Consider the following 13,776-nt stretch of genomic DNA (forward strand, 5'->3'; position numbering starts at 1 on the left):
CTTTAAAAATTCTCCTCCTCATTCTCCACCACATACACCTGCTCAGGATGCTGATGAGGATCAGTATAGCATGGGGAGAGGGAGAGACCCAGATGACCCTTTTCCCTACCCAACAGGTTCACCAGACTGGGAGTATCCAAACCCACAGGATACACCAGATATTCCTGACCCACATATATATCCATCTAGACCTTCTCCCTCAGAAGACAATACTGGGTTTGGACACTTGATTAATAGGGCTGCCATCTATCATTACTGCCAATGATTAAAGGAGTCATTAAACAAGCACCAGAAGTGTTTAAAGATCCTGTACGAGCTAGAATCCTAAACCCAAGGATAGAGAAAGTACAGAGCAGCTCCTGGGGACCCCGCTTACATTAAGGGACAGCTACCCTTAGACTCCCTAGTAGTTTCAAACGCTAGGAAAAGAGCAAACACACAAACCTCAGGAGAAGCACCACCTCCTGATAAGGAATCAAAGATCATTGATGCGTCAGGGAAAAGAATAGCTGCACAGGCTAGTAATGCATGGCGCATTGCTAACACACAGGCCCTCCTAGCAAGATATGATAGGGCTCACTATGATCAGCTAGAGAAGCTCTTACAACACCTACCTGACCAATATAAGGCACAAGCAGATGACCTCATACAGGAGGGTAAGCGTATATCAATAGCCTCCATTAAATGCGCACTAGATGTAGCAGACACTGCATCCAGGGTAATAAACACCAATGTCCTTCTGAGACGTCACGCGTGGCTACGCATTTCAGGATTTAAGCAAGAGGTACAGACCACTATCTTAAATCAACCATTCAACCAACAGCAGTTGTTTGGTCCAGAGGTAGACACAGCACTTGAGAAAATAAAAAAGACACTGACACAGCCAAGTGTATGGGAGCTCTGTAGTCCACCCAAGCAACAGGCTCCTTTCATCGCTCCTTCTACAGAGGAGGCTCCAAACAAACTGGAGCAGACAATTCCACTTCCTTTAAAACTAATACACAAGCATCCTCCAATAGGGGATATTTTAGAGGGGGCTACAGAGGTAATAACAATAACTGAAGAGGTTGAGGTAACAACAACAATTGATCCTTTTTCACCACTAAACAGTGACTTCCTTCAGCTCCCCTAACAGAATACCACTCCTGTGGGGGGCAGATTAACACAGTTCCTACCTGTCTGGAATTCCATCACAACAGACAAGTGGCTAAGACAGATTATCCAGTATGGTTACTGCCTAGAGCTCACAGCAACCCCTCCACATATACCACCCAGGCAGCGTCCAATGTCCACAGAACATCTAACGCTGCTCCAAAAAGAGGTTCTCTCATTGCTGCAAAAAGACGCAGTAGAGCTAGTTCCGTTGCAACATCAAGGAACAGGGGTCTATTCACTCTACTTCCTAATACCCAAAAAGGATGGGACACTAAGACCAATTCTAGATCTGAGGCCTCTCAATCTCTATATACACTCAGATCATTTTCACATGATCACTTTACAACAAGTGCTCCCATTATTGCAACAAGGCGACTTTCTCACTACACTAGACCACAAATACACCTACTTTCACATTCCCATACATCCTTCTCACAGGAAGTATCTCAGGTTTGTGCTACAAGGACATTATCAATTCAAAGTTCTTCCATTCGGTGTCACAACTGCACCAAGAGTGTTCACAAAGTGCCTAGCAGTAGTAGCAGCACATCTCAGAAGACATACTTAGACGATTGTCTCATAAAGGCCAAGTCATTCAACCAGTGTGTTCAACCAGTGTGTTCAACACACATCTCTCACAATTCAGAGACTGCACAACTTGGGGTTTACAATAAACCACACCAAGTCACATCTTCAGCCCTCTCATGTACATCAATACCTAGGGCCTGCCATAAACACCAATACAGCTCTAGCTTATCCCAGTTCAGCAAGGATACAGAGCATTCAAGCCTTAGTCACAAGGTTTCACAACCAACACTCTCTCCCAGCCAGAGTGTTCATGCAACTAATAGGCATGATGGCATCTTGCATTTTTATTGTACCACATGCAAGACTGCAAATGCGTCCGTTACAGGAATGTCTAGCACATCAGTGGAATCTGGCACAAGGACAACTAACAGATCTGGTGTTGGTGGACAGCAGCACACCTCGCTCTCTGCAGTGGTCTAACACCAAAAACGTATCCAGAGGGTGGCTGTTCCTCGAGCCAGTTTCACAAATAGTGCTGACAACAGATGCATCCCTCACAGGATGGGGAGCCCATCTGCTCCACCTCATGACTCAGGGAAGATGGACCGCTCAACAAAAGGTGCTTCACATCAACCACCTAGAGTTGCTGGCAATTTTCCAGGCTCTAAAGTCCTTCCAAGTGCACATACAAAACAAAGCGGTCTTGATCCAGACGGACAACATGACAGCCATGTACTACATACAAAAACAAGGAGGCACACATTCCCTGCAACTGTCACAGCTCTCACAAAACATTTGGAGATGGGCCATTCCAAAAATCATATATCTGCTTGCAGAACACCTTCCAGGAGTTCACAATCAGATAGCCGATCTGTTAATTCGACAGACACAACAGATTCACGAATGTGAACTACATCTGCAAGTTCTTCAAACATTCTTTCACAAGTGGGGTCATCCAGACATAGATCTGTTTGCCACACACGAGAACGCAAAATGCCCAACCTTCGCCGCCAGGTTTCCACACCCGTTGTCCAAGGGCAATGCGATATGGATGAACTGGTCAGGCAGATTTGCGTACTCTTTTCCGCCAACACCGCTAATACCACCAGTGGTACGAAAGTTCAGACAACAGTCTCTCAAACTGATCCTGGTAGCTCCCACATGGGCACGCCAACCGTGGTTCACCACACTACTAGAACTCTCTCTAGTTCCACGCCAAAGACTATCTCCAACACCATCCATGCTAACGCAGAACCATGGAGACATCAGACATCCAGATCCAAGTCAACTGAATCTGGCGATCTGGCTCCTGAAGTCTTAAAGTTTGGTTACCTTAACCTCCCACCAGACTAAAGAAGCCAGAAGACCTACTGCTAGAGCAGGGTACATCCCCCTAGAAGACATCTGCAAGGCATCAACATGGTCTACAACACACACCTTCACTAAACACAACTGTGTTGATGTGCAAGCCAAGCAGCAAGCTGCAGTTGGCCAAGCTGTCCTTAAAACTCTCTCACAAACTGCTGTAACAGATACAGGTGAGCAGCGTGAGGCACACGGAAGGAGTTAGGAGAAGAGCAGCGTGAGGCTAAAGGACAGAGTGAGGAGGAGAGCAGCGTGAGGCACAAGGATGGAGAGTGAGGGGAAGAGCAGCGTGAGGCAGAAGGGATGAGAGTGAGAAGAGCAGCGTGAGGCACAAGGAAGGAGAGTGAGGGGAAGAGCAGCGTGAGGCATCAGGAAGGAGAGTGAAGAGGAGAAGAGCAGCGTGAGGCTAAAGGACAGAGCGTAAGGAGAAGAGCAGCGTGAGGCCCAAGGACAGAGTGAGGAGAAGAGCAGCGTGAGGCATAAGGAAGGAGAGTGAGAAGAGCAGCGTGAGGCACAAGGATGGAGAGTGAGAAGAGCAGCGTGAGGTACAAGGATGGAGAAGAGTGAGGAGAAGAGCAGCGTGAGGCACAAGGACGGAGAGTGAGAAGAGCAGCCTGAGGCAGAAGGGATGAGAGTGAGAAGAGCAGCGTGAGGCACAAGGAAGGAGAGTGAGGAGAAAAGCAGCATGAGGCACAAGGGAGGAGAGTGAGTAGAGCAGCGTGAAGGACCAGGAAGGAGAGTGAGGAGAAGAGCAGCGTGAGGCACAAGGGAGGAGAGTGAGGAGAAGAGCATCACGAGGCAAAAGGAAGGAGAGTGAGAAGAGCAGCGTGAGGCACAAGGACGGAGAGTGAGAAGAGCAGCGTGAGGCACAAGGACGGAGAGTGAGAAGAGCAGCATGAGGCACAAGGAAGGAGAGTGAGAAGAGCAGCATGAGGCACAAGGAAGGAGAGTGAGAAAAGCAGCGTGAGGCACAAGGGAGGAGAGTGAGTAGAGCAGCGTGAAGGACCAGGAAGGAGAGTGAGGAGAAGAGCAGCGTGAGGCACAAGGGAGGAGAGTGAGTAGAGCAGCGTGAAGGACCAGGAAGGAGAGTGAGGAGAAGAGCAGCGTGAGGCACAAGGACGGAGAGTGAGGAGAAGAGCAGCATGAGGCACAAGGAAGGAGAGTGAGGAGAAGAGCAGCGTGAGGCACAAGAGAGGAGAGTGAGGAGAAGAGCAGCATGAGGCACAGGTAAGGAGAGTGAGGAGGATAAGAGCAGCAGGAGGCACAAGGAAGGAGAGTGAGGAGAAGAGCTGCCTGAGGCACAAGAGAGGAGAGTGAGGAGAAGAGCAGCCTGAGGCACAAGGTCGAAGTGAGGAGAAGGGAAGCGTGAGACAAGGACGGAGAAGAGTGAGGAGAAGAGCAGCATGAGGCACAGGGAAGGAGAGTGAGAAGGTGAAGAGTAGCATGAGGCACAGGGAAGGAGAGTGAGAAGGTGAAGAGTAGCATGAAACAAAAGGATGGAGAGTGAGGAGAAGAGCAGCATGAGGCACAGGGAAGGAGAGTGAGGAGAAGAGCAGCGTGAGGCAGAAGGGAGGAGAGTGAGAAGGTGAAGAGTAGCATGAAACAAAAGGATGGAGAGTGAGGAGAAGAGCAGCGTGAGGCACAAGGAAAATGAGCAGTGTGAGGCACAAGGACAGAATGAGAAGAGCAGCGTGAGGCACAAGGGAGAAGAGTGAGGAGGCGAGCAGCAGAAGGCACAAGGATTGAGACTGAGGAGAAAAGCGTGAGGCACAAGGAAGGAGAGATAGAAGAAGAGCAGCAGGAGGCAGAAGGGAGGAGAGTGAGGAGGCGAGCAGCAGAAGGCACAAGGAAGGAGAGTGAATAGAAGAGCAGAATGAGGCACAAGGGAGGAAGGTGAGGAGAAGCAAGAGCGTAGGGCACAAAGAAGGAGAGTGAGAACAGCGCAAGGACGGACGGAGAGTGAGGAGAATAGCAGCGTGAGGCGCAAGGGAGGAGAGTGAGGAGAAGAGCAGAGTGAGGCACAAGGGAGGAGAGTGAGGAGAAGAGCAGCGTGAGGCACATGGAAGGAGCGTGAGATCAAGAGCAGCGTGAGGCACAAGGAAGGAGAGTGAGGAGAAGACTGAGGCACAAGGAAGGAGAGTGAGAAGGAGAAGAGCATCGTGAGGGACAAGGAAGGAGAGGGGAGAAGAGCAGCGTAAGGCACAAGGAAGGAGAGTGAGGAGGAGAGCAACAGGAGGCACAAGGGAAATGAGCAGTGTGAGGCACATGGACAGAATGAGAAGAGCAGCGTGAGGCACAAGGGAGGAGAGTGAGGAGGAGAGCAGCGTGAGGCACAAGGGAGGAGAGTGGGGAGATGAGAAGCGTGAGACAAGGACGGAGAGTGAGAAGGTGAAGAGTAGCATGAAGCAAAAGGATGGGGAGTGAGGAGGAGAAGAGCAGCGTGAGGCACAAGGGAGGAGAGTGAGGACATGAGTAGCGTGAGGCACAAGGATAGAGTGAGGAAAAGAGCAGCGTGGGGCACAAGGAAGGAGAGTGAGGAGGAGTAGAGCAGCGTGAGGCAGAAGGAAGAAGAGAGAAGAGCAGCGTGAGGCAGAAGGACGGAGAAGAGTGAGGAGAAGAGCAGCTTGAGGCAAAAGGAAGGCGAGTGAGGAGGAGAAGAGCAGCATGAGGCAGAAGGAAGAAGAGAGAAGAGCAGCGAGAGACACAAGGACGGAGAGTTAGAAGGTGAAGAGTAGCATGAAGCAAAAGGATGGGGAGTGAGGAGGAGAAGAGCAGCGTGAGGCACAAGGGAGGAGAGTGAGGACATGAGTAGCGTGAGGCACAAGGATAGAGTGAGGAAAAGAGCAGCGTGGGGCACAAGGAAGGAGAGTGAGGAGGAGTAGAACAGCGTGAGGCAGAAGAAAGGAGAGAAGAGCAACGTGAGGCAGAAGGACGGAGAAGAGTGAGGAGAAGAGCAGCTTGAGGCAAAAGGAAGGAGAGTGAGGAGAAGAGCAGCGTGAGGCACCAGGAAGGAGAGTGAGGAGAAGAGCAGCGTGAGGCACCAGGAAGGAGAGTGAGGAGAAGAGCAGACTGGATAGCTCTGTAAGATGCAGAGTGTGACGCTACCGTTTTCAAACAAAGGCAACGGGGCAGATTCCAGGTTTTCTGGTTTCACACACTATAACTCAACCACTAGATGGATATCTCTACCTTGCTCCTTTTTTACGTGAAAGGCAATAGCTTTTTTGCATTTTTTTTGGGTAGAAACCAGAAGTCACATTAAAATTCAGCTTCAGGGGAAAAAGTTACTGAACTGCGCGACAACCATGAGATGTGTGCTGCGCTGAAAGAAATAAACGTCTTAAATGTGGAAAAAATTATTTCATGACCGGCAAAGTGGCCATGAGGTGGGTGCCGCGCTGAGGGAGAAATGAATGTCTGAAATGTGAAACAAGAAATGGCAACGATTGCTCCCGGGAGTGCTGTTTAATGGAATAAATAGTTCTCAGGAACTGCTAAATAAAGCTCCAGTGTAAGGACACAAGTAAGAGGGGCTGTCTTTATGAGAGGTAACTGAAGAGCGGCAGGTACTAAGGAGGCACTACTAAGCCTATTGACAAAGCCATCATTTACAAAAGACCGGAAGAGGAGCCAATTGTAAAGATAGGCGGAGCTTAATGCCCATATCCTGAATACAGCATGTATTCTCGAAGAGACATCGCAAGCGCTGCCCAGGCAAGACCTAAAGGGCGTTTGTGCTTTGCCGTTACTTCAAATGGCGAAGTCGAGTTAGCAGTTATAAATGACCCTTCCTGTCTGCAGTGGCAGACTGGAAGCCATGTTTTACCTTGTACCACTCAGGATGGCACAAGTGCTGCTGTCCCGGGGGATGCTCTGATTTACAGGCCTGGGTACCCCTGGTACCATATTCTAGGGACTTACAAGTAAGTTAGGCTATGCCAATTGGGAACAAGTCAATTAAACATGCACCATTTTAAGGGTCAGAGCACATGCTTTGAGTCCTGTTTAGCTAGGCTGAGTATTTCCGAGCCAATTCACCTGTACTTAGTAATCTAAATGGATGCAGAAGTCGGCGTAAACCTGCAAAAATCCTGTTTCCTTACAAGGGCCTATTAGGACCTATTTTCCAGTCTAAGTTCACTAGTACACCAATGTTCAATGGGCGCATTAATGCGAAACCCTGCCTTGTGCCCACTGACTCCCAGATAGTGTGGTCTTCCCAACCTCACTGTTGGATAGCTCACCGTGTTTTGAGTCTGTTTCATGAATGCCAAACGTGGTCTGAAGATGGATTGAAACCTAGGACATTGTGGGTCTAGACGTGATGTACCATAGAGCTGCACTAGATAAGCTGGTTGGCCACTGGTAAATGGAAATCGGATGATAAGCTGCTGAACTATTGCAACAGGTAAGTAACACATCCTTTTTCAGCCCTGAGACGCTTCCAATAGTCCAGATCTGATGGCAGCCGGTTCTCCTGCCTGGGCTGAAGCAAAAATAAATTAATTGGAATACATCATAAGGGGAAGGTCCTTGGAGTGCTAGGCTGCCTTGCCTACTCAAGCCCTGTTGGTACAGTCTTGCCCACTACCTACTCTCGTAGGCACAGGGTGTCGGACACCCATGTGCTGGGTCCCTGTCCCTGATCAGACTCCTTAATTACTAGTTCCTGAATGTATGAGTTTGTGATTTTTTCCGATGCTCTCAGAAATTTCTTCTTAAAGGTTTTGGTTAGGAATTGATTATAGGTTCTAACACAATAAAATGGCCATTTGTCTCTCCCCAGGCTGTGGATACCGCGGAGTTGCTCCGCTTATACCTGAACTATGACCTCCTGAGCGAAGCTGCAGAGTTGATCTTGGAGTACGTGGATGCATTACTGGGAAAAGGACATCAGTATTTTGGAATCGAGGTGAGTGCCTCGAGGTGTTTCTGGCGCTTATCCACTGTGCTGCATCATAGAAATGCTTTGTATGCTGAAGCTGGCCCGGTATAAGCTAGTGTCCCGAGTGGGTTGGTAAAATAAGGCAGACTTGCTACAAGATCAAGCACCCTGTACCGGCTCTAAGGAAATGAACACAAATTTCAGAGCCCCAAGACCTGATTGGCTTCAGAAGCTGGTGCCTCTGAAGCACTTCTACAATGCATACATCTCATCACAGATTCCTGACCTTGTGAATTTCTCCCCGTGTGCTAGAATGGGTCTTATAACTCAAAAAGCAGCTCTCCTGTGCAGCTCCGCACCTTCCGCTCCTCAAGTGAGGAATGGAGCTGCATACAAACGCTACCCTTGCAGGCTGACATCCATTCCTTTTTTGGCGCACGTTTAGACCTGGAGCTGCACCCCTCTCTTTCTTCACTCTGCAAAGTGATTTTATTCTCTTCAGTCATTTTCTAGTGCCATGGTAACATGTCACCCATAAGGATGCAGGATGTAGGGACTGTTGCAAACCTGCGTCTGTATCGGATCCCTATAAGTTGTCTTTCTGGTGTTTGGGTTCAGTGCAGCGGCGACTGCACCCAGGTAAATCCCAAGGCCATTTGTGGATGCAAAGCTTTATGTAGCGAAGAACAGCAGGAATCCACACTGGTCCTGCCCCAGGTCAAAGTCAAGAGTTTGGACCCACTCCCAAAGATGACCCACACAGATATCATCTTGGCGGTCTAAATATTTGAGTAAGTCCAGGAAAAATACAAGAAGTCCAAACCCCTTCCTGCCACTCTTGTTCTCCAGAGAAGAGGCAAGGTTGTCTTTGTACCTCTAGGTTTCCCTCACTTTTGACTGAGTGGTCAGTTGATTCCAATGCCCTCTGAGTTCCAAAGTCTGTTGGTGACATTACAGCAGGTTTGAAACCTTTCGTGCGGCCATGCCGGCCATCTATGGCACGCTTCCGTCTCCCTCTGGAATGCTTTGGGCCCAAAATATCCACAGGGGCCTCTATTTGGGTTACGGCTGGTGAACTAACTTTTGGCTTAGTCTTTGCCCCTTGAACCTGCTCCGGTTTCTGTACCAGCGTCTGTGGGGAGTTTGGTTTCAGCAGCAAATTCCGTGCTGGTTCATGGAAGAGGAGACACAATGTGGTCTCATACTCCGAGCCAAATCCACCTCCACCATCACACAGTCCATATACTCATTCCCTCCGACACTCGTCGTATACTGTGCAGCTGTGTGCCCACAATACACATTTTTCTTTTACTTTGACCAGAACCAGCCAGATGGAGACCTGGAAACCAATGATTGGTTCAAAAAGGCTACTGGGACAAGCGTGCTGCTCAGGGGCCACACCTAGATGAAATCCACACGCATCTTTAATGGACAAGTGGGGGCGTGAGCATATGTTTCTCTTTTCCACGTAATCAGATTCAGCCAATTGGATAATTCCTTTTATGTAACACAGGACAATAATCAAAAAGCAGTTTGAATATAAGTAGTTTTATTGGCATCAGCCTCTTTGTCATTTCATTGTGCAAGAATTTTACTCTTTTAGAAAAAGGAACAGCCGACATGTGTTTCGCCCTTCGTGACAAATTAAGCCTGGGCTTTCTCAAGGCTGTGAAAAAAAAATGCAATTAATACAAAGTGTATCGAAACCGTAGGAAGAGAACCCAGAGAGGAGCCACCAAGTAGTGCTCAACGAATAGAGAAACATATGCTCACACCCCCACCTTCACGTAACAATACGAGGCTGGAAAGGTCCAGAGCCTTGAGCAGTTTCTCCATTATAATAGGAATCCATATCCAGCTCCAGGACCTCTAGACCCTCCTCTACTGCTCTGATCTTTAGTGGACAAGTCTTCCAATGGTATCCGCGGCATACGATGCCCTGGAGGGTTTTAAGGAGAGCCGCACCGTGTTCCTAAACCTTTTTGGCACCATTCCGGCAAACGACCCAGCCAGGAGGTGAAGACTCTTTTATTTAGCCAAAGGAGCCATAGAAAGGGTGCCAGCCTCGGAAGTAGGAACTGGATGTTCTTCTCGCTACTTCCTTCGGCCACAAAAGGGCGAAGGCCTTTGTCCTATTTTATACCAGTCCTGCGCAAGGACAAATCAAAATACCTGCGCTAGCCCAGGCCTTTCTTCTCTGGATCCCAGAGGCTGAATGGGGGTGTTGAACTTGCAGGATGCCTATTTTCTCATCCATGTTGTGCAGGCCGCCTGCACTCCCTGCAGTTCAAGATGGGCCACAAGATTAGTCAGTTTGCCGTGCTCCTTTTCAGCTTCACCAATGCCCCTCCGGTGCTCACAAACATGATGGCATTGCCCATGTGTGTGGATGGTGGTGGTGGGGCGGGACCTTCCCTTACCACGATGGCTGGCAGTTGAAGGATAGCTCCCCACTGTCCGTCGTGGACCACCTCTAGACAACGACGAACCTCATGACATCTTTGAGGTTCTCAATCAAGATGCCAAAGTCACACCTGACTCTCTTGCAGCGACTCTACTTCATCTGAGCCGTCCTGGATACGGTGTGCTTTCTGACCTTTCCTTTGGACCAGCGACTCCAGGACATTACGTCTATGATCCCAATGTTTGACTCTTTCCTGGGTCTCAGCTCGGATAAGTCTGAGGTTTTCTGGCCTGCCTGCCCCCTGTATCCTGCTTGCTGATGACATTCCTTAGCATATGCAGGCTCTGCAGTGGGATCTTAAGTCTTACTGGGCCCAGCACCAGGGTAACCTGTCAGATTCCATTCCGGTGTCTGAGTGGACTGCAAGAGTTCTGCAGGGGTGAATGCTGGACATGGGGCAGACCCCTCTCTCTAACCCGATCAGAAATAATTATGGTAACCGTCTCATCACTACAGGGCTGGGAGGCCATGTGGGGTAGATAGGCAGAGGAATCTGGTCTCCTGCGCCCCGTCTCCAGTTGAAGCGGTGAGTCCTTCCCGCTGAACTCCAGGGGCAGGCTGCTTCATGTTCTCGTGGAGAACACCAGAGTAATCTGGTACTTCAACAAGCAGGGTGGGTGAGGTCTTGGGTCCTGTGCCAGGGGCTCCGCCCCAGGGCGGGTGAGGTCTTGGGTCCTTGTTCTTCTGGTTGCGATGACATCAGCTCTTCTTGTAAGTGAGCTTCAGGCCCTCTTAGTCCAACCACTGTAGACCACTTTTTTCAGACAAACTGGGGTTAAGAACTCAAACTGCGTTCCTGCCGAAATAAGTGAAGCCTTTTCATGCAGGGCAGGCTATCACCCTGCTGGCATTATTGGTCCCTCCCAACCCCTCAAAGAGGACCCAAGACTCCATCGCATAGACCCCTAACGAGCACTCTCCTCTACTTTGAGCGGACAAGAGACCAACTGGTGGACATTCAGTTGTTTGTTGGTTTCTCGGAGGCAAAGAAAAGAACCATCTCAAAATAGATTCTCCTTTACATTAAAATGTGGTATGCACTGGCCAAGAAGGCGGCGCTCTGAAGAGAAGGGTTGTTTCTACTCAAACCAAGGCTGTTACCGCTGCTTTCACACACACAGTGCATGTCCTGGATATCGGTCAGGCTACTGCTAGTGCATCAGTGAACACATTCACAAAACACTTGAGCTGGGTAACAATGAACATCTGTTATTCAGCGCCAAGAGACCTCTGGGTGAACGTGCGCTTTACAAATACACGTGTTATGTTATGTTTACAGGTTAGACAAGATGGGTATTTTGCCAGTTTGGCCCTACAGGATGTTTCGGTTTGAGCCATTTCACAGACCCACCACCTTGGGAGGTACTGCTTTGGGATCTGTTTAGAAGGTGAGGTATCTGTGGTTAGAAGTATCCTTCAGAAACCGTGTCCCTTCATAATATTCTGAAATACAGTGATGTACAAGACACAGGTGGTCAATACAAGTTGCTTACCTTCGATAACACTCTGTTGAAGGCATATGAGCTGCAGATTACACACTATGCATAGATGGCCTGCTAGTGTTGGGCCCGGATGTTTGCAGTTTGTTTTGTTGTAGAAAAGTCTTTCGGAGTCACGGGATAGGTGACTCCTCCTTTGGATGATACTGCGCATGGGCATCTGCTCCATCCCCAGATTGTTTTTTTCCGCCACCGGGTTCGTATCTGTTTCCAGCGCTCCGTGTTGGAACCGATTTCCTTCGGCGCGCAATCCTCACCAACTTACAGAAATTAAGTTTTGAACACTTTTCCAGTCGACGCTACTCTTCAACACCGAAAACTTCGATTCCGGTCATCGTCGACGGCCTTTGGGCCTAACTAGGCCTCGACTCCAGCTAATGGAACGGACGCCATTTAAAAAGTGTCCTCAATGTGGGACGAAGTTTTCCCACCGACCTTCATGAAGTATGTAACCTTGGTCTCTCCCCGGAGCACAAGGCCAAAGACTGTTCCTCTTGTGCCTCTTTCCGCTCCAAGAAGACTATCCGGGACCGGAGAGCGAGGCGAACAATGGCTTGATCTTCAGCTTCGATTCCGGACGACAACTTCGAGGAAGGCATCAACGTTCCAGAACAACACGACATCGACAGCAATTCCGGGGCAGAAGACTCCGAAGTCGAGGACATCACTCCAGCACAGAGGGTCGTAAGCAAGACCGTCGACCCCGACCCTTCCTGGACACACCCAAAGAAGGCCCCGGTCACACCCTCGCCCTCGGGCTCGGGTGCACACCGACACACTGCTTCTACTGCCCCACCTTCGGACCCGGCTAAGACGCTAATGAAGCCTTCAGGCGACTCGGGCTCGAGTCGGCCTTCGCACGGTGCTGGCGCACATTTACCAGCACCGAAAAAGACAACTTCACCGGCTACGCCGACATCCAAAACATCAGCACCGAAACATACCACTACTCCTTCGGCACAGAAACCCAGGTCTGAACCAAGCAAACCCGCTTCGGATTCGAAAAAACCATTGGATCCAAAAACATACCGGAGCCGAAAAAACCCTCGGAACCGAAAAAAGCTTCAGAGCCGAAAAAGACTCCTACTTCTCCTGTTTCCCGTTTTTTTGCCAAAAAACAAAACAAACCGCTTAGGTGCCAAAACCTTCCTCCACACCAAAAGACCTCCTGCAGAGGACTTACTTTATCCAGACCCTGCTCAAAAGACTCTGGCTAAAGATCCAATCACTGGACAGATGATTTTGGCTTCAAAAAAGCGACCACTGGACGCACCAGCTCCAGCTCTGCATTCAGAGAAGGACATGGCTACTAGTCCAGGGGAGGAGCCACCTATCTCGTGATACCTCGAAGACTCTTCCAGGACAACAATGTGCAATCATACCTCTCCCTTAAGACCGCCTTCCCTTCTCTCTCGCCTGTACCATCACCACCACCTCTTGTACCACAGCATTCTCCAGCATCCCCTATCACACCACACCGGGATAATAGGTCTGACAATAGGGGGGGGGGGGGGGGGGGGGGGGGGGGGGGGGTGTAACACACTGGATCCAACAACGCCCACAGGATCCCCAGACTTGTGGGACAATTATACAACCCCAGATGTCCCAAATGTCCCTCAGGATGACATGTACCCTCAAGGCCTTCCCCACCAGAAGACACTATAGGGTTTAATGAATTAATCCACAGGGCTGCACATTATCATGGGGCAGATATTTACACAGACCCTGTTGGGGAAGACTTCCTGATGGATACTTTCGATAATGCACAAAGGTCTTCATCCTTTTTACCCGTGCTCAAAGGAGTGATCAAGCATGCCCCTGAAGTCTTCAAAGAACCAGTCAGAACTCGGATCATTAACCCTCGGATAGAGAAAAAAATA

At 49.5% G+C, this 13,776-nt stretch overlaps 1 protein-coding gene across 1 annotated transcript in view; it reads left to right on the plus strand.

Moving 5' to 3' along the window:
- The window catches only part of NUP160 (nucleoporin 160), a 498,934-nt gene that overhangs the window by 460,174 nt on the left and 24,984 nt on the right, over positions 1–13,776 (plus strand). Inside the window, exon 34 of the mRNA XM_086959753.1 lies at positions 7,835–7,960. Coding sequence (XP_086815879.1) covers positions 7,835–7,960 — 126 coding nt within the window. The remainder of the gene's footprint in view (positions 1–7,834; positions 7,961–13,776) is intronic.

This window comes from Lissotriton vulgaris, chromosome 2_2, assembly GCF_964263255.1.
Source record: "Lissotriton vulgaris chromosome 2_2, aLisVul1.2, whole genome shotgun sequence".
In the NCBI taxonomy this organism is placed as follows: Eukaryota; Metazoa; Chordata; class Amphibia; order Caudata; family Salamandridae; genus Lissotriton; species Lissotriton vulgaris.